At 34.8% G+C, this 21,731-nt stretch overlaps 1 protein-coding gene across 1 annotated transcript; it reads right to left on the minus strand.

Annotated features, from left to right (window-relative positions):
* Nucleotides 1–270: 270 nt before the first annotated feature.
* IFNGR2 (interferon gamma receptor 2) lies at nucleotides 271–21,407 on the minus strand. The gene is made up of 7 exons (XM_074300729.1): nucleotides 20,920–21,407; nucleotides 17,990–18,122; nucleotides 12,234–12,427; nucleotides 10,263–10,402; nucleotides 8,512–8,671; nucleotides 7,615–7,769; nucleotides 271–953 (listed from the first exon to the last, which is right to left on the minus strand). The coding sequence occupies exons 1-7, from the start codon at nucleotides 21,017–21,019 to the stop codon at nucleotides 816–818; spliced, it is 1,020 nt and encodes a 339-aa protein (XP_074156830.1). The 5' UTR covers nucleotides 21,020–21,407; the 3' UTR covers nucleotides 271–815.
* Between the last annotated feature and the right edge of the window lie 324 nt (nucleotides 21,408–21,731).

Genomic DNA, 21,731 nt, shown 5'->3' on the forward strand with positions numbered 1-21,731 from the left:
TTGTGGAACTCATATAAAATGTAAAATCATCACCTAAAAAATCCCAATTTCAAAGAATCAACTCACAGAATTAATAGTGGGTGGATACCATATAGAACTTGCATTATGTATAGATGTGTAGATTATGTGTAGAGGAATATAGCAGAAGAAAAAGTTGAAACTTCAGAAAACATGAAATTACTTAAACTATAAAGAAAAACACTTCACAGGATTTTTTAAATAAAAGGTTTATATTATATCCTAGTTTAGAAAATTTGTAATTTACATATATTTATTTACAAGATTAAATCTTAACAAGCCCAATTATCAAATACACAGTTTTATAGAGGCACCAATCAAAGAAGTTTTAGTGGTAGGAAATGCCTGAAAACTCCTGTAGTTCAACTCCATTTTAAGGAGGAAGAAACCGAAGCAGAGAGAGGTGAAGAGACATGCTGGTCATAATGAAATAATGGCATAAATGGACATTGAAATCCCTCTCCTGTTCTGTACTTCTTTCCATTATTATGCTGTCTCTCAATCAGGTACTATAAGCACGTAGAATATGCTTTAAGAGATCCCGTTAGTGTTTTCTGGGGAATGTTTGTGAAGTATCCATCTTATTTTTTATAGGCCAGGAAGATATTTTCCACCTGAGTGTTCACTGAAATAATGCCAGTAATACATATTTAATGGTGTCCTCAGTTAACAAGGAAAATAAAACTTTTCCCAAGTACTTAAATATGGCATCTGTAGTAGACAGAAATATGGGAAACTGGCCTCCTGTAAAAGTTAGACAGTTTATTGACTCTAGGTCATTTTTGCACTTGGCTGGTTCAAGTGTTATTGCTTAAGTTATTGCTCAAATCATCTTGATTGTCTTCTTTGCAGGAAACAATAGATAAGCAATCCTCTGCCTCTGAACTGTTATTGTCCAGAACCTCTAAAATAGGTTCGTTGGGCTCCATTAAAAACTAAAAAGAAATAGAAACAAGGTCAAGTTAATATATTAGATCCAAAGAAATTGGCTATGCACTATGCCCAGACTCTGAACAAATATACTCACACTATATTTTAAACAAGATTGGTCAGTGTAAGTTATAAAAAAAGTTCTATGACTATATTACTAAGCCCAAAGGATCATAGAAAGCACCTAAAAAAAGTCTTATTTTATGGACAATAAATTTCAGAGCTAGAATTTAATTCCAAGTTAGCTGATTCCAAATCCAGAGTTAGCATTGTGCTACATAGGGTCTAGGTTGTCAGTGGGAAGCATATATCTTAACAGGTAATGTACAAAAAGGGAAATGACTAAATTGAAATGCAATGAAAATGCATAGGGAGTTTCCAACCTATCTCTGAAAAATCAGCAAATGAATGCTATTTCAAAAGGTTTTTTCTACTTAAGAGTTCTTTTAAGTATTAACTTACCAAGTGATTTATTTCATTCACACAGATTTGCAAAACATTTACCCTCAAACTGATAAGCAATTAAATAAAATTACAATCAGAATATTTTGGTTTTTTACTATAAGCCACTCTCTCTCTCCATGCTCTTAAGTTCTCTTAGTCAATTGGTGTACTGGAGTGAACAAAACTTGACTACATAATGCATCCTATAATGCCTGGATTCTGTAATTCTATAATCCTGTTCAAAATATATATCTGGAACTGTTTTTTATTTACGCTTTTGTTTTGTTTATTATTTGTTTGTTATTTACACCAGCCCTCCTCTGGGAATGTAAACAAACCAGAGTTATTTATATATTTTGGAGGACAAGGTTAAGTGATTTGGGCAGAATCATACAACTAGTAAGTACTGACTTCAGGGCTGTTGCTTTACCTACTGCTCCATCTAGCTGTCCCCTGATATTATTTATTAGAGAATTTGTACATAAATATACATCTATACATATCTCTGCTGATAAATTAAGGCCTTTTCTCTCCAATATTATAAAGTGAAGTCTTTTCTCTAAGCCTCATAGTCCTGGCTATAATAGATAAGTATTCATACATAGACTGTATGTAACAAAGCTGTAAACCGTTGAATATGAATACCCCAAAGTTTTACTTTAAGACCATTTCTCTTGGTGATGGAAAAATGTATTTAGAAGATTATGGATACACCCTTTAGGTATATTTATTTATTTAAATTAAAAAATTTAATTTATTTAAATAACTAAATATAGCTTCATTTAAAAATATAATTTATGCCTTTTTGCCTTAAACCACACTGGGGGGACGATTTCTCCCTTTTTTTCAAAGTTGTGATTATGCTCATCAACTCAGAAGTACGTTTTTATAGTACTCTTAGTTCTTACAGATAACAGATTTCTTCATTTTAAGCAGATGTAAGATGAATTTTCCAGTGTGTCTTAGAATTCTTGAGAACTAGAAAATTGAAGTATCTATGCATTAGAGGTAAGGACATTTATTGTATAAAAGAAAAAATCTATGAGCCACTATTGGAGGTACTAATACCTGATTCTGTCTTTCAACCCTTGACTAGGTGATCTGAAACCGAATTTATCTATACTGCCCAGATAAGATACCAGTAAGCATTCTGCCACCCAGTCTGTGATTCTGCAGCTCCTCACTAGTCTGCTGAGATGTCCTCTTTCTCACTAGCTGACCTGAGAGCAGAAGACTCTGTGTTGCCTCTGATAGTTGACAGAAACCTAACTTGAGACAGACACTGAAACAGAAAATGCAGGACACACTTTAAAATTTATTCTGCATTGTCATTCCCCCATCATTTCTTAAGTTTAGATAATCAACAAAAACACACACACACAAACACAAAAAAGTCAAGTCCAGATTTGTAGCATTTTCCAATTTCTGAAGTATAAATGCTTGCACTAAAAATTTAATAATTGGTTTTCATGATGTAGTCCAAGACAGCTCCAGCATAACCTTGGGGGCATCACATCCTATCTCATCTGTCCTCTGGAGACCCTGTCTAGCCTCAAAGGATATATTATAATAAAACTCACATGAAATTTATGTATGCATTTAAGTCATATGTATGTGGCCTGGTTTTTTTTTTTTTTTTTTTTCCTTTCCAGGAGCTTAGCTGCAAAGTTACTCATTTAGATTAATGGATTAATATGAAAATGAGAATCTGAATAATTTAAATCTTGAGTTATTTCCTGGAATCTCCTAAAGCAACCCTGAGTCATTTAGTAAAAGGTGTTATTTAAATAGTATCATCTTGCCAAACAGTTTACTGAATGAAAACTAGATGGGAAGAAATGATATAAATTGGGAGAGATGCCTATCTAATTATATCATTGAACTCATATGTACATTTCTACTCCACTGCTCAGTTTTTGTCAAATCAATATCATTTTTGTTAGATGGCATTTCCTTTAGTGATGTATCTTTCACTGCAGAGATTTTAATAAATAGTTGGTGATTACAACTCTCTGTGTTGCTATATATCTTTTTAATATTATTAAAAATTTTTTTTTATTTAATAGTTTTTATTTACCAGATATATGCATGGGTAATTTTACAACATTGACAATTGCTAAACCTTTTGTTCTAATTTTTCCCCTCCTTCCCCCCTACCAGATGGCAGGTTAACCAATACATGTTCAATATGTTAAAGTATAAATTAATCACAATATATGTATACATGTCCAAATAGTTGTTTTGCTGCTCAAACAGAATTGAACTTTGAAATAGTGTACAATTAGCCTGTGAAGGAAATCCAAAATGCAGGCGGACAAAAATAGAGGGATTGGGAATTCTATGTAGTGGTTCATAGTCATCTCCCAGAGTTCTTTTGCTGGGTGTAGTTGGTTCAGTTCATTACTGCTCTAATGGGACTGATTTGGTTCATCTCATTGTTGGAGAGGGCCTCAGCCAATCAGAATTGATCATCATATAGTATTGTTGTTGAAGTATACAACAATCTCCTGGTCCTGCTCATTTCACTCAGCATCAGTTCATGTAAGTCCCTCCAGGCCTTTCTGAAATCATCCTGTTGGTCATTTCTTACAGAACAATAATATTCCATAACATTCATATACCACAATTTATTCAGCCAATCTCCAATTGATGTGCATGCAAGTAGTTTCCAGTTTCTGGACACTACAAAGAGGGCTGCCACAAACATTTTGGTACATGCAGGTCCCTTTCCCTTCTTTAAGATCTCTTTGGGATATAAACCCAGCAGTATGTGTTTTTAAGTATTTTAAGTATGGCCAGAATTTAACTGATTCTTAAACCTCTGACAGTTTTAGTAGTAGTATGATAATGACTGTCCTATAAAAGCTTTCACAACAATTTTCTTTCTTTCTTTCTTTTTTTTTCCTGAGGCAAATTGGGATTAAGTGACTTGTCTGGGGTCACACAGCCAGGAAGTCTTAAGTGTCTAAGACCAGATTTGAACTCAGGTCCTCCTGACTTCAGGGCTGGTGCTCTATCCACCGAGTCACCTAGCTGTTCCCTCACAACAGTTTTTAAATCTACAATTCAAAAGCAGCTAGATGGTATAGTATGCTTGGATATGTCTGCTATCTCATATAGCTGAGTAACCTTAGGTATTTCATTTAGTCTCACTGAGTCTCAGTTTTCTATAAAATATAGGGATCAGATTCGATAATAAGATCCCTCTTAGCTCTAAATGTATAATCTTTTAAGAACAAAAAGATAATCATCTTAGACTATGTGAATAATCTATAGACACAGTTTCATCTACAGATCTGAAGCTTTTACATATATATATATTTTTTTTTAATCACTAGGGATACCAATGACTTTCCTCATCTTCATTTTTCCTCCCTTTCTTTGGAATCTTCTATAATTAATAAACTTCCCTACCTATTAAATGCCTTCTCACACTCTCACCATCTTTTTGCACTCTAAGAAACTTGCCTTCTTTCCCTTTGCTCCATAAGTCACTGTATCTTTAGATATACTCTTCTATAGTAAGTGCATGTTTTTCCAAGCCCTGATATAATGGGTCATGAAGAGGAGAAAGCCACTTGCCCATTTACTTATTTGCTCTTTGTCACCATTTCCTAATCCTTTGTTGCCAACAATTTCTACTTTTGAGGTTATCTCTGCTGGATCACCTTCCCCAGATGTTTGTCACAATTATCTACAAGTCCCTGGGTCATGTTCTCTTCTTTCTCCAGGAATTCAGCATCTGGTTTTACAGTCTTTCTGTATTCCAGCCCTTGCCTTCAATAAACATGCTAGAGTCCTTTTAAACACTACTTTCACCACCTCCTCAACTGCCATGACCTGCTCCTTCAGTTTAATTTAGTCACACTCAGGAACTGTCATACCCTTGATCCTGATCAACTTCCACTTCTATGAGTCAAAATTCTGAAATTTCTCTAGGACTACAAACTTCCTTTCATCTCATCCTCTTCTTCACTTTTAAACTTACTCATATTCAATATGACTTCCAATTGTATCATCCCTCCATTAATCAGGCCTTGCTCTTACTACAGTTTCTTATTTTCCTGGCCTTCATTCTGCAGTTATCCACTTCAACTACTTCTTGTCTTCTACTACTGAAGCCTTTGACCACCTTGTCCTATTCATCATTTGTGCCTTGTCATAACCCAATTCTAAATCATCCCCATTGTTCATCTTTGATGCTTCTACTTGAGTGCTTCATATTACTGGATCACAGACTAATGGTATAATCTTGTTTGTACATAGTTATTTGCATTAGATTATGGACTCCTTGGGGATGTGGGAAAATTGGGACAATGATGCATGTTCACTGATCATTGTGAAATGATCCAACCATTCTGGAGAGCAATCTGGAACTATGCCCAAAGGGCTATAAAACTACATATCCTTTGACCCAGCAATGCCATTATTGGATCTGTATCCTAAGGAAATCGTAAGAAAGGGAAAAGAACCCACATGTGCAAAAATGTTTGTAGCAGTTCTTTTTGGGGTAGCAAAGAACTGGCAAATGAGAAGATACCCATCAATGACTGAACAAGTTGTGGTACATGAATGTGGTATATTATTGTTCTATAAAAAATTATGAACAACATGATTTACATGGAGAAGATTCTTTCTGTTGGGTTTTTTTTTAATCTCTTCCATGGTTTCTTCCTTTTTGCTCTGTTTTTTCTCTCCCAATATGATTCACAAAACAATGTATATTAAAAATAAATAAACTCAACACAATAAAGAAAAGATTGTGGGTTTCCTGAAGCAGGGATTATTTTTGTCTTTCTTTGGATCCCTAGCAGTTAGCATGGTGCCTGGCTCTTAGTAAGCACTTATTAGTACTAGTTTATTAACTGGCTAATTGTTCTAGGGTAATGTGGGAGACACAAAAAAGGACAAAACATATTCCCTACCATTTAAGAGCTTAAAGTTAAGTAGCAAAAAATTTAAGACTCTGAGCCTTACTGTTACTTTGAGAAAAATAGCAACCAAGGATGAATTTCATGGGAAACATATCATTTAAGCATTTATGAAATTTAAACATGCTAAGGAAATCTCAAAGTATATAATTATATTCAACAATAAAAGTGGCTATGTGGCTCAGTGGTTACAGCATTAAGCTGTACTCAGGAAGACTAGCCTCATGTACTTATTAGCTGTGAGATTCTGGGCACTGTCATTTAACCCATCGTTGCCCCATTATCTTCAACTGTAAAAGTGGGATAACAGTATCTCCCTTGAGCTATTATTAACAGTAAGCTCTATGTAAATGTTAGATATCATCTTCATTAAGTATATTTACATGAATAAATTAGTAACATTTATTGAAGATCCTTAACAAAATTTGATAGAATAATTTAATTTGATATAGTCATACCAAGTACGCTTGTAAAGGAATAAGATAGGGTCCATAATTCAGGAAAATCTAACTTTTTTGTCAGTGGATTTCATACATACAAGTGATGTTTATATTCCTTTCAGATGCAAAATAATAAAGCCCATTGACCTTAAGCCTTGGAGGAGGAAGTTATCTGCCTGCTTTTCTGCCTACTAGTATTTTCCCTAGTCTGAAATGGTATAAAACAGAAATGGAAAGAATTTAGGTGAGAAGGAAGAGGATAAGGAAGATAGAGAAAGGGTTATTATGGTTGGGATATCTTCTAAGTAATTTATGTCTTTCAAAGAAAAATGCTTTTCCTGAGTATTCTATGGGATGCCTGTCTGATAAATTTACTGATTGAGGTTTTAGATTCTTTCAGTTTTCTTATATTCTGTTTTAGTCTTCTGTACTTTTGTTTAATGCATTACAGCAATATTAAAATTTTGACAAATTTCAAAGGCCTTCTCATTCCATGTACCCCCCTCCCCTTTCTCCAGGGCTTGTCTTATGAGCCATTTCTCCATATTCACTAGAAAAACAGGTCAATCTACTCTATAATGTAATTAGGTATTTACTAATTTAGGCATTAATAATAAAATAGAGAGATACTAGCTCTAGGTCACTTCAGATTTAAAATGGAATGGCACTACATTAAAAATCATATCTAATTTCCTCTTTATATCTTCCCCTCTTCTCTCCCTCCAACCTCTGATCTAATTTTCTTCCTTTTCTGGCTTATGCCATTGTTTCAGATTGATGCTATGGACAGAAAAGCTGTAGACAGTTAAATGGCTTCTCTTTCTGTCACTGTTTTGAATTTATGTACATACCTCTTTTATTTGGAGTGGGATTCCTGGAGGAGAATGAAAGTATGACTTTATCAGGCCTTGGATTTTCTGTGCCAGAACGTAACAACCCAGGACCAGAACAATCAATACAGATACTCCCAAAATTATTATCATGACTTGTTGAAACTTAGCTGAAGCTGCAAAAATCAAAGAGAATTAAAAAAAAATATCACTGAGAGCATGAGCTAAATATCTGTGAATCTCTATATTCAAACATTAGCTTAAAACCTATCTAGAATTCATTTTTTTTGTTTGTTTTTTAGTAGGCAATGGGGGTTAGATGACTTGCCCAGGTCACACAGCTAGTAAATGTTAACTACCTGAAGGCAGATTTGAATTCAGATCCTCCAAACTCCAGGGCTGGTGCTCTATCCACTATGCCATCTAGCTGCCCCCAAAATTCACTTTCAAATAAAACAAATGGACATAATCTTTTAACACTTATCAAAAAGTAAGAACCTGTTTACACACATATATTGTATCTAGGTTATATTGTAACACATGTAAAATGTATGGGATTACCTGTCATTGGGGGGAGGGAGTGGAGGGAGGGAGGGGATAATTTGGAAAAATGAATACAAGGGATAATATTATTAAAAAATAAATAAATAAAAATTAAAAAAAAAAGTAAGAACCTGTTTCTTTAATTTGCGAGTTTGTGGTGTGAAGCTACAATTCAAATCCTAGCACATTTTTCATTTCTTCAGTATAATGTTCTAGTCTTACTGTTTTGCTTCCCTCAAAATGAAAAGAAATATCTCATCTCCATCATTCTCAACACTTGGAATTCATACTTAAAAAGTTTTTCTAGTCTGTTTTAAATTTTAGAGCTGCTCTGGAAGAATACAAAGAAAACATGCATTCATAAATTGTACATACCCTCAGATGAGATTTCGAGGCAAGATGTATTACTTAATTGCCCAAAGAGAGGGTCATTCAGATGGAAGGGATTCAATTTTGCTTGTACTTGTAAACAATATTCACTTGGGACTTTTAAGTCATTCAGCTCAATGGACTGGCTTGGGAAAGGACCCTTGACCTATTAGAAAAACATCACAAACAAATTACTGGGATCTCTCATGCTTTTGCTTATATTAGAGGGAAGATCTATATTATTTTTCATTCTGTGGAATATTTTCTCAACTTCAAAATTTATGTACCAAAGAAAGAGCAAAAAGGTAGTTTTTGTTTAAAAAATATAGAAGAAAAGAAAAGGAAGTGTACATGCAGTCACAGATAAGCAGAAAAGTTTTGTTATCATGTTAAAAACAAAGTAACAAATTTATTTTCACAATATTCTATTTTATAATAGTAACATGTTTATTTTTGTTTATGTCTTAAGTTCAGAATAAAAAGCATTATTTTTTGGGGGGAAAATTACTTCAATGTATTAATTAAAATTTGCATGTTCCAAATGATAAAATGTTATGAATGAATATAGAAGTATTTTCACACTTCTCTGAAAACTGGCAAAGCTGAACACAAATATATCTAAAATCAAGAGATATTCATGATTTTGGAATACATTTTTATGGATATCTTTTGTTTTTACATCACCTAAATTTCCTCCTTTCCCAAAGTAATCACCAATCATAATTCTACATTATTAATGAAATCCATCTCATTGTTTTGGCATGTCCAAAGCACAAATCTTTGGCTATATGTGTTCTTAACATGGATTTTGTTTTTTTCTTTGACTCTAGATATTTTTTTTCCCCCTGAGGCTGGGGTTAAGTGACTTGCCCAGGGTCACACAGCCTAGCTGTTAAGTGTCTGAGACCAGATTTGAACTCCCGTCCTCCTGAATTCAAGGCTGGTGCTCTATCCACTGCACCACCTAGCTGCCCCAACTCTAGATTCTAATTTTTAACAGAGATTTTGTTTTTTCTTTCATTTTCAAGGTTTGAGGGGTGGGGAGGCAGAAAGGAAGTGAAGAAGGAGAGAGGCAGATTTTTGCTGACCAAAAACTAAAATATAATTGAATAAAAATGATTTTGAAGGGATACATCTCTTCTTATTTTTTAATGTAAGCATTCTATCATCACTTAGCCCCTATTGTTTCTCTTTGGATTTTTTGACAGTAACTTGGTTTGGTGCTTTTTATAATATATTCACAGCAGTATATGTGAGAGAACCAGGCTTCTTCGCAATCTTTCATATAGTCATTATAACTAAAAGTTGATAAGCAATATAATTTCCATGCCAATACAAACTTGTGCAGATTCGATTTGCTAATATCAGTTATTCAAGTGGATCTCATTCAGTTATTATATGGGCTAGAAACATCATAAAGCTGTATTCCTTAAAAAAGTATCTACCAGACTTCCTACTAATTCTGACAGAAATTTCCTTTGATGCTTGAACTATAAGGATTTTTTTTTTAAATGTTAGAATAAAACATCCATTAACACTATCTCTAATCTCAAACAGCAAAACAGTAACAGGGCAACTTTGACTGATATTGATAATGAAGTAAAAATCATGTTGCCTTATTCATCATGAACTACATGACTAATGACAACAAAATGTCACCTGTTGAGAATAAGAATAAGAACATTTATTTTGCTTCTTAGTAGAATATGAAAAGAAAAAGGAAAAAAAAACAAGCAAAGAAGAAAAAGTACTCTTGCCTTTTTTGCTCCTCCTTTCTCCCAATAATGGACAATATAATCAAATTTATCAGGTTCAATTTTGAAAGGAGGCTTACAGTTGATGATAAGAGAGCCATCAAGTGAGGTCACAACCACATCTAATGGAGGTCCTATTGTTGCTGAAATTGAAAGAATAAATCAAATTTTAAGATTAATAAAAGAAAATATGATTTTTAAGCCTTTAAACATATCTGTTTCTACATTTGGTTTAATGTAACAAGAAAAATACAAATTTAAACGGTAGAGAATATAATAATGGTTAGCATTTGGGTATCACATATTAGTTACAACTTTTTAAAATTATAGCTTTTTATTTATTTATTTTGCTTTTTTATACCTTTTTATTTATAAGATATATATGCATAGGTAATTTTTCAGCATTGACAATTTCTTTTCTTTTTTTCTTTTTTTTTTTTTTTTGAGGCTGGGGTTAAGTAACTTGCCCAGGGTCACACAGCTAGGAAGTATTAAGTGTCTAAGACCAGATTTGAACTCGGGTCATCCTGAATTCAGGGCTGGTGCTTTATCCACTGCGCCATCTGGCTGCCCCCAGCATTGACAGATGGCAGGTTGACCAATACATGTTAAATATGTTAAAGTTTATGTTAAATACAATATATGTATACATGTCCATACAGTTATTTTGCTGTACAAAAATAATCGGACTTTGAAATAGTGTACAATTAACCTGTGAAGGAAATAAAAAATGCAGGCGAACAAAAATAGAGGGATTGGGAATTTTATGTAATAGTTCATAGTCCTTTCCCAGAGTTCTTTCACTGGGTGTAGCTGGTTCAATTCATTACTGCTCTATTGGTTCATTTCATTGTTGAAGAGGGCCAAGTCCATCAGAATTGATCATCATATAGTATTGTTGTTGAAGTATACAACAATCTCCTGGTCCTGCTCATTTCACTCAGCATCAGTTCATGTAAGTCTCTCCAGGCCTTTCTGAAATCATCCTGTTGGTCATTTCTTACAAAATAATAATATTCCATAATATTCATATATCACAATTTATTCAGCCATTCTCCAATTGGTGGGCATCCATTCATTTTCCAGTTTTTAGCCACCACAAAGAGGGCTGCCACAGACATTCTTGCACATACAGGTCCCTTTCCCTTCTTTAAGATCTCTTTGGGATATAAGCCCAGTAGTAACACTGCTGGGTCAAAGCGTATGCACAGTTTGATAACTTTTTGGGCATGTTACAATGACTTTTTAAAAAAATTATTATTATTTTAACTTCATAGCAACCATTTATATAGAGATTAAGTGAATTGCCTAGAGTCACACAGTTAGGAAGTGTTAAGTGTCTGAGGTCAGATTTGAACTCAGGTCCTCCTGACTTTTGGGCTGGTGCTCTAATCACTGCACTACCTAGCTGCCCCTTTGTCCTTTGTTTTCAAAAAGGACCAAGGACATCATAGATGATGTCTTGACTTGCACGTGAATTGGATTTAAGTGAGACAAAGTTGCACAAAATTATCTGTCTCACTTTCTCTTCAAGCCTCATCGATGTCCAGTGAGAGGGCAAAAGCCAAGGTGATTGGCAATGTTAGACACTAAACAATTCTAACTAGTTCTTAAATCCACTGGGATTAACATTAGTCCCATACTCTTGATAAACCTCTATATTCTTAGTTGAGTTGGTCCTTATATACCAGACTTAGTTTGCAGCTCAAACAATGTTCTACTATGTTTCCAATAGAGTACTGAAACTGTCAGGGTTTATTCTCAGTGGTCTAAAATTCGAAAGTGACTGTGAATAGATAATAGTATTTTTAGTTGGCATAGATTTTGAGTTGGATACTTACTCTTCACAAAAGTAGAAATAGAAAATAGAATATAGAAGTGGAAAAATAGAAAGAAAACCTGGAAGCTGGAGAAATAAATTTTCACTTCTAGTTGCTAAAATAAAGAGGAAAAAAGACATTAAAAAGTTCTTACCATTTCGGAAATGCTGAAACCAAGGAGCCAATGCCCAATCAGAAACTAACTCTCCTAGTTGAGCTTTAACACGCAAAGAGATATTGAAATAAGGTGGAAAACATGAAGAATGATGGGCTGCTGTGAAGTTACATATTGATTCTGCAATTCTGGTACAATTAACACATTTCATAGTGCTCCAACTGTTCTTGAGGCTATGGGGAAAAAAGCATTTTCAAATCAGTGCTTTCTTCCTACATTATTATCTAAAATACAATTTTTTCAGAAATGCTTTCTTCTTTTTAAAATCTTTTTTTATTTGTATTTTTTATTTTATTCTACTTCCTCTTTCTTTCCTCACTTCCCTGTCTAGTGAGTTATCTCTTCTAATGCCATTTTTTAAAAAGAGAAAAAAAGTTTAACAAAATGAGTCAACATAATCATATGCAACATTATGTACTCACTTATGTCCTATACTGGACATTGTCATACCTGTGTTTATTGTTTTTCCAATTTGCTTAGTTCACTCTTAATCAATTCATATGTCTTCCCATGTTTCAAATTCTTTAATTCTATGTTTCACATATTAGCTAAAGAATTAGTATTTTATTGGGGAAAATATGCTAAAATGTTCAAGCTCCAGTACTGGGAAAAAGTATGTGTTTATGTAGTTTGTATATGTGTGTGTGTAAACATATATAAATGTATATGCATATGTATATGTGTGTATTTATATTTATATTTAATAGCACAGTAGCATTTTATAGGCACGCTTTGGAAACACATTCTATAAACTTCTTAGGAATACAGTGTATAATATACTGGGCCTGGAATCAGGAAGGTCTGAGTTTAATTCCTGCCTTGCAGACTTAATTAACCACTATCTACCTTAGTTTTGTTCAATTATAAAATGGGGATAACAATAACACTACCCTCCCTAGGTGGTTGTGAGAATCAAATGTGATAATATTTGTAAGAAACACTTAGTATACTGCCTGAAATAATAATGCTTATTTCATTCCCTTGTTTTTCCATCTACCTTGTGTACTGTGAACACAATTAAATTCAAACATAGGTCATACCAAACACAAAATAACTTCTCAAAGATGAAGCCCTTGGGCTGCTAGCTTTCCTCCCTTTCACTGTCTATCACAGTTAAGTGTATAGCTTACATTCACAGCAAAGGCAGGTAAATTTATACCTAGAAATACCCTTACAGATATACATAAAAAAGTTAGCCTCAATAAGATCAAGAGAAGAGTCTTTGATTGTGGTGTGAAAGGTAGGTAATTTTGGTTATGTATTATTACTTCTGGTAGAGAAAGTAAAGCCAGAGAATTTTGTGATATTTGGAGGGAAGGGAATGTCAGGAGGAATAAAAGGGTAATGATAAAGCTAGCACTTTAGGCAAGTACTTCACCAAAGAGCACATTTCTGAACTGGCCACAGGTCATGTTTCTTAAATATTTAAAGTTCCAGATACTAAATTCAGATTAAATGCAATCACATCAAAACTGATAATCAGATACACTGACAAAATGTACACACCTCGCACTTCAAGGAAAGTAACAATAAAACACTCTCACTCCCACCCCACACAACAAGCATTAGAGAACTGGGAACTGTGGTCACTGACAGTAACATTCTGACAGTAGGTTAAAGGGCTCCCAAACCACAGAGAAAAACAATGCTTCGAAATCAGAAGACCTCCAACACAAGAACTGACAACGTCAGACCTGTGGCTGAACACATGAGAAAGATCTCTGCCTCAAACACTACTACATTGTAGGGAGTTCAAAACAAATCATCTCTGCTTGCTTAGAAAAAAGAGTTTTAAGTAAGAACGCTGAAAAATGATGTTTAAAAAATTTGACTGTATCTCAAAATTCCAATTTAGGAATTAAGTCTAGAAATATGAATAGATGAAAGAAAATATCAAATACACTGAAAAAGTACTATAGGTTAAAAAAAACAAAACAAAACAAAAAAAACCCAATGGCTAAACCCTAACAAAAAAACAGTAACTCCACAATAGTTATAAACTGAACCTTGGAAGAAAAATAAAATCACCGTCATAAAGGATTCAAGAATAGCTAGAAGAAATGAAATTAGAGATTTAAAAAAAATTCTATGTTCACTCCTTTTTTTTTTTTTTCCCCCCTCCTATGGTTTTTCCCTTTTGTTCTGACACAGTGTTGCTGCTAACATTTAAATTCAGGTTTTCTTAACTCCAAGCCTATCTTTCTCTCAACTATGTAGCTTTTTTATGTTTAACATCTATGAAAATATTATAAAAATCACTGTTATCTTGTTGTTGGGCAACTGATTTTTCCATGGAATTATTTATATACCCCCCCTTTTTTTCTCCATTAATTAAACAGAGATTCAATTGTTTTTAGTTACTTCTTGATATAAAAAGCTGTTTTTAAAGAATTTTCTTTTTAAAATGATAAACATAATAATTAGTAACAAAAGTTTTTATTATTAATACCAAGCATTTATATAGCATTTTAACACTTGAAAAGACTTACAGATATTATCTCATTTGAGTTTTACGACAACCATGGGAGGTAGATGGTATTATTATCTCCATTTTAAAGATAAGGAAATTGAGGCTGAGAGCAACTAAGTGATTTACCCAAAGCTACATTTGAACTTGGATATTCTGGCTCCAGGCCCAGTGCCCTAACTATTGTGCCATCTTGCTCCTGGGTGGTGATGGAACATTTTTTTTTTTTTTTTTTAACATTTAAGAAAAAGTCTTACAAGAAAATGGGCCTCCAAAAGGTACAGACAATTTTCAGATAAAGAAATTAAAACCATTTCTAGTTGCATGAAAAGATGCTCTAAATTACTATTTATCAGAGAAATGCAAATTAAGACAACTCTGAGATACCATTATACACTTCTCAAATTGGCTAAGATGACAGGAAAAGACAATGACGAATGTTAAAGGGGATGTGGGAAAAATGGAACACTAATACATTTTCGGTGGAGTTGTGAACTGATCCAAACATTCTGGAGAGCAATTTGGAATTATGCCCAAAGGGTTATCAAACTTTGATCCAGTGGTGTTTCTACTGGGCTTGTGTCCTAAAGAGATCATAAAGAAATGAAAGGGACTCACATGTGCAAAAATGTTTGTAGTAGCCCTCTTGGTAGTGGCTAAAAACTAGAAACTGAGTGAATGTTCATCAGTTGAAGAATGGCTGAAAAAGTTATGGTATATGAATATTATGGAATATTGTTCTGTAGGAAATGACCAGTAGGATGATTTCAGAGAGGCCTGAAGACACTTACATGAACTGATGCTGAGTGAAATGAACAGGACCAGGAGATCATTATACACGACAACAAGATTATATGATGATTAATTCTGATGGACATAGCTCTTTCCAACAATGAGATGATTCAGGCCAGTTCCAATGGTATTATTGTGAAGAAGAGAGCCATCTGCACCCAGAGAGGACTATGGGAACTGAGTGTGGATGACAACATAGCCTTTTCATTCTTTTTGTTGTTGTTTGCTTGCATTTTATTTTCTCATTTTTTTCTTTTTGATCTGATTTTCCTTGTGCAGCATGATATTTGTGGAAATATGTATAGAATAGAAGAATTGCATATGATTAACTTAGATTGGGTTACTTGCCATCTAGAGGAGGAGATGGGGGAAGGGAGGGAAAAAAGATTTTTTAAGGATGAATGTTGAAAATTATTCATATATATATATATATATATATATATATATATATATATATATATATATATATATATATATATATATATATAAAATAAAAAGCTTTAATTAAAAAAAGAACCCTTGATTTAGCACTCAAACATTATTGGGAGTTATTCAGACTATGCCACTAATGTAAAAATAAAGTTTTCAGGAAAGAAAAAAAAAAAAGAAAGTGGACCTCCTTTTCTTCTCTGTAAAAATAGAAAGCTATGGGTACAGAACCTTGCTTATACTATCAGACTCTAGTGATACACAATGGTTAAAGGATTACATAAGTGAAGAGCTTTATAAACCTTAAAAGTGCTACCTAAAAGCAAGCTATTTTTATTGTTATTATTAACATTATATATCACTAAAATATTTTTACAAGAACTCTTATAGATGGAGAATGATGGCTACTTAGAGCAAAGAAGTTTTGAATTTCTTTCCTAAGCTCCATATAAATTCACTCCATACAAGTTCAAATCTGGCCTCAAACATTTACTAGCAGTGTACTCACTTTCTTCATCTGTAAAATGGGGATAATAACAGCATGGACCTCCCAGAATTGTTAAGGATAAAATGGAATAATATTTGTAAAGCAATTAGCATGGGGCCCGGCACACGATAGGCTTTGAATAAATGCTTTTTCCTTTCCTTTCTCTTTCATCTCTGACAATGCACTGAGATTTGTAATCTTTTTCCTACTATTGATCTGCTGATGAAATGAACTGAATATTGATTTTTTTCTCCTCAAGTCTTTATCTGTTCATTGAAGACCAAATAAGAAAAAAAAATTAGTAATAAAAGAGGAAAGTAAGCTTCAAAAAATTGTCTAATGATGATAGTTATTTTAAGCTCTCTTAAACATGGAGCTGTTAGAGGAAAGGTTTGAAATTTCATTCTTTGGAGAATTAAAATATCTCTATCTGTATATATGCATATATATAAAATATATAATGCATATAAACATACACACATATACATATACCCATATAAGTAATAGATATTCATATGTCAGTCAACTAGCATTTATTATATACCTACACTGTGCCAGGCATAGTACTAAGTGATATGGATACAAAGAAAGGCAGAAGATTGTTTCTGCTCACAAAGGACTAATAGTCCAACGGGAAATACAACTTACAAACAGCTATATACATACAGGACAAATTGGATATAATCTCAGAGGGAATGAAGCAGCATTAAGAGGAATTGGGAACAAAGGTGGGACTTTAGCTGAGACTTGGAAGTTTTGAAACTAGGGAAGCCAAGAGGTGAAGATGAGCAAGGGAAAAGTTCCAGGCACTAAGTAGGATAAATAATCTGCCCACTATGCATCTTTCTTAGAAGAGGCAGTATGATCTCATATTAATAGTATTAAGGTTTTAGAACTGTCCTCCAACATAGTATTGAAACCAATAAAAATACTGTACACTGTATTTTTTCTTTTAAAAAAATTTTAATAATAGCTTTTGATTTTCAAAATACATAAAGTTAGTTTTCAACATTCACCTTTGCAAAGGTGTTCCAAGTTTTTTCTGCTTCCTTTCCTCCACTCCTTCCCCTAGATAGCAAGCAATCCAATGTATGTTAAACTTCTGCAATTCTTTGATACATATTTCTACATTTAAATAGATAGTATTTTTGTTCAGTCATTTTTCAATTTCATGTTTGTGTTTTTGCAACACCACTTCTAAGCAAAAGATATTAGGGGTTTTTCTTAGCAAAGATATTAGAGTGGCAAACCTTCTTTCTCCAGCTCATTTTACAAAGAGTAAACTAAGCCAAATGGGATTAAATGACTTCCCCAGGGTCAAAAATTTGACCCCTTATACTTGTATACTTACATTATTTGTGCATTTAGAAACTGTAAGTATTCAAGGGTCAAATTACTTGGCCCTGTATCCTTGTACACTTAAAAATAGTGTCTGAGAAAAAATTTGAACTCAGGAAAAAGAATAGTCCTGATTCCAAACTTAGTGCTCTATTCACTGTGCCACCTAGGTGTACTTAGATAATTGTGCTTACAATATTAGATAGTAGATAATGTACTTACAATTTATACTCCACGCTATATAGGACTGGGCCTGTTAGATTGCTTATGGGGACAGGATCCCATCTCAGAACTTGCTCTAAATTATAGAGGTGAATTCTCAAGTTTTGTGGAGCTGGTAGCCTGGTAAGTGGTTCTTTAAAAGAAAAGAAGATTATCAGGTTATTAAAATTTTTATATGCACTTACTTCATACACAGCACCAAATATCATGATCTGTTTTATATCTTTTTAATAAGCAGCCTTTGGCAATCAATCAATTGATTAACAAACACTACTGAAATGTGAAATTAGAAAATCAAAACAAAGTTTCTAAGATCCAAAAGACAATGTATGTTTTGAGAAGATTTTCAAATTGAAATGATATATGGGTTCTCCTATTTGAGATTCCATATGAGATATGGGCCATGTGAGGGATACAACTTTGAAAGCAGATTTTCCCTACAAAAAGTCTGACCCACTGACAGGTTTACATTCCATATAAAGAAAATTTTCCTATAAATAAATCAAGTAAGCAAAAAGTTATTGTTTACTACATGCCAAACATTAAGATATAAAAATTCATTTACAGATAAAGGAAAAAACAAAACAAAAGTCCTTAGTCCCTATCCTCAAGGAACTTCCATTCTAAAGTAGATTATAAGAATTGTTCAAAAGTGAAACAGGCCTTAAAGATACCTAGTTCGTTCCCATTCACTAAGGACATATAAGAAGAGCCTAGATGAGCAGTCTGGGAAGTAAAAGGATTTCATGATGAAGAAGGTATTCATGCTGTGTTGGGATATCCTGTATATGTAAACCTGGCCTAAATAAGGTGATATGTCATGTAAGTGGAGTTTCTTAGTATAGTAGGTTTGGAACAGAGTTCCCCTTTCTTTGCCTTTGTTTTTTTTTTCCTGGCATCAGATAGCCCTTCCATTCAATCAGATTTCTTGTCTGATTTATGATTTATCAATCAATAAACATTTGTTAAGCACCTACTAAAGGGTGAGACACTGTTCTAAGTAAACATTGGAGAGTGCAAAAAGAAGAAAAAGTCTGCCTCTGCAGTTTATAAGCTAGTGGGAGAGACAATATGGAAATAAATATATTACAGGATAAATAGGAAATAGTTAATAGAAAGAAAGCACAAGAATTAACAGGGGTTAGTGAAGACTTCCTGTAGAAGGCAGGATTTCAGTTAGGTCTGAAAGGAAGCCAGGAGGTAGAAATGAGGAAGGAGAGCATTCCAGGCCTGGAGGACAGTCAGAGAAAATACCCAGAACCAAGAAATGGAGGGTCACCTAGAATTCAGTTTGATTGGATAGAGAACAGACTGAGCATGCAAAGATAGTGTTTCCAGGTAGGGAGCCCTGGGGCTATCTACTTAGAAAGACCTAAGTTTCAAAGCTGCCAAAAACAGCAATTGTGTGGTACAGAAGACCTGCAAAGGGAAGGGTCTCATTTCTAGCATATATCCCAGCTAACAGAATGACTAAAACAAACAGCTTTCTAACCAGTTGAAAGGGACAGAGTCCAGCAGCAGTTTACTCTTGCTCAGACATTTTGGGGAACACTGAAAGCCCCCATTTTGAGTTTCTTCTTTTCCTTCTTCCTCTTCTTTTTTGCTGAGGCAATTGGGGTTAAATAACTTGGCAGGGGTCACACAGCTAGGAAGTGTTAAGTGTCTGAGGTCAAATTTGAACTCAGGTCCTTCAGGGCTGGTGCTCTATCCACTACACCAACTAGCTGCCTCTCTTTGCATATATTTTGAAAATAAAAAGCTAATTAAAAAAAAAGAGTCCAAAGAATTTAATGCTCATTAGTACTGGAACTGGTATATATTGGTGGAGAAAATAATTAAGAAAAATTAGCATTTTCTGAGGTAATGTGATATTAAAGGGAGCATTACACACATAACTGATTACTAGCAGAACCATTTGTTGTTTAAATGTTACATTTATTTCTATTTACAGAAAACAAACACATACTGGAAAAGCCAGAGGTTTATTTTATTATTATTATTATTATTTATTTTTTTTTTTTTTGGGGGGGCTGAGGCAATTGGCATTTAGTGACTTGCCCAGAGTCACATAACTAGGAAGTGTTAAGTATCTGAGACCAGATTTGAACTCAGGTCCTCCTGACTTCAGGGCTGGTGCTCTATCCACATCACCACCTGGCTGCCCTGGTTAATTTTTTTAAATGAAGTTTTGTTTTGTTTTTCCTAACATTTACCACTTGACAGATGGCACAAAGTAGATGTTAGAAAGCAGGACTTGAAGTTAAGATGCACGTTTAAATCTTGCCTCATATACATTCTAGCTGTATGATCCTAGTCAAATCATTTAGCTTTTCTGAATCTCATTTTCCTCAGCTGCAATATGAGAGTCTTGGACTAGAAGATTTTTAAGTTTTTTCTGCTCTAAAATTATAATCTTCTATATGTCTCTGTAAGTCTAAATCCTGAAGCAAAACTGGGATTACAAAATCAGATCTTCCTCCTAACTATCACAGTAAGGCTCTTTCCACCCATCAAAGAATATAACCCAGGGGTTGGGAGAATTGAACTTTTGAATGCACCTCTCCAGCAAATGATCTGGAAATAGATATTGGATGAGAGAAATGTGTCAGGCTTTGCTTCCTTTCTTCCTTCGACCAAAGAGGAAACATCCCATTAAAGCTACCTCAAGTAATTCCCTAAACTTTCCAACATCTAAACCAGAAGAAAAATTGAGAATTAAAAAGGCGATGGGGAAAGGGAGGTGATTCTCAGGAGCTAAAGCTGCCCAAGCTTAGTGGCCAAGCCGAACATCAATCAATAAACTTCTATTAAGTGAGAGAGGCTCCTCTTTCTCTTCTCTTCTCCTCCCCTCCCCCGTTCCTTTCCTTCCCTTGCCCATCTCTTCTCCAAGCCAGCCTTCTTCCGGCGAAGACTAGCTGGCACCTCCTTACCTGTAGGGGAAAGGGACAAACTCAGGCAGCACCAGCAGCAGAGGATGAGGACCAGCCGGAGCCCGGCTGCCAGGCCTGCCCAGAAGGCCCGAGGCTGCATGGCCCCCGAAGATGGCTCGGCTCGGCGGGGGCCTGGCTCTAGCTCAGAGTACCTCGGGCTTCCCGAGCTCTCTTCCGAGAGCTGCCCTCTTCGCTGCGTACTTGGCCATTGTCTCTCTGCAGGGTGCCAAGTACCCAGGCCCCAAAACTCTACCTAGAAAAAGGGGGGAAGCCACCGGAGCTGGGAAACGGAGAAGTGAGCGCTTCAGTCACCGCCTCTTCCACGTCCCTCCGAGTCGGACGCTTCCCGGACGGGCTCCGCCCCTTGGGGGATCCCCTGGCTGGATTGGAAGCCCGCAGCTGCGCCCTACCTGGGCGTGCCAGGCCTGACTGGGTCAAAGTCTAGTCTAAATGTAGCTGTGCCATCTTCCCTCTCCCTTCCCCAAGCTGAGCCTAGGAGAAAAGGCGTATCCAAAGGGAGGAGAAGAGAAGTGAAATTAAAGGGGCCTGTTCCTTTTTTCCCTACTCTATGAAATTTCCCCCTGCAGCTCCGGGTACGCAGAGGCGACTGTAACTGAACCCCAGCACTAACCCCAAGCGTGGCTGATTATGAAATTCAAGTTTCATCTGAAACTTTTCCTCAATTTTTTTTTTTTTTTTTTTTTTTAGTTGAGAGTAACCCGCCCTTGAGGCCATCTAGAATTAGAGCTATAGGAAGGACTTTGAGCTCATGAAACTATAAAATTTTTGACCTTACAACTCCCAATGCCTAG

This window comes from Sminthopsis crassicaudata, chromosome 3 (assembly GCF_048593235.1).
Source record: "Sminthopsis crassicaudata isolate SCR6 chromosome 3, ASM4859323v1, whole genome shotgun sequence".
Classification (NCBI taxonomy): Eukaryota; Metazoa; Chordata; class Mammalia; order Dasyuromorphia; family Dasyuridae; genus Sminthopsis; species Sminthopsis crassicaudata.

What these genes read in the sequence shown, in the direction of transcription:
- IFNGR2 (XM_074300729.1), bottom strand. Translation starts at nt 21,019, where the DNA reads ATGCAGCCTCGGGCCTTCTGGGCAGGCCTGGCAGCCGGGCTCCGGCTG. An exon ending in TATAGCGTGGAGTATAAATT is followed by an intron (nt 12,428 to 17,989) that starts GTAAGTACATTA and finishes TTTTCCCCATAG; the next exon opens with CCTCAAGAACAGTTGGAGCA. An exon ending in AGAAAGGAGGAGCAAAAAAG is followed by an intron (nt 8,672 to 10,262) that starts GCAAGAGTACTT and finishes TTTTTCTAATAG; the next exon opens with GTCAAGGGTCCTTTCCCAAG.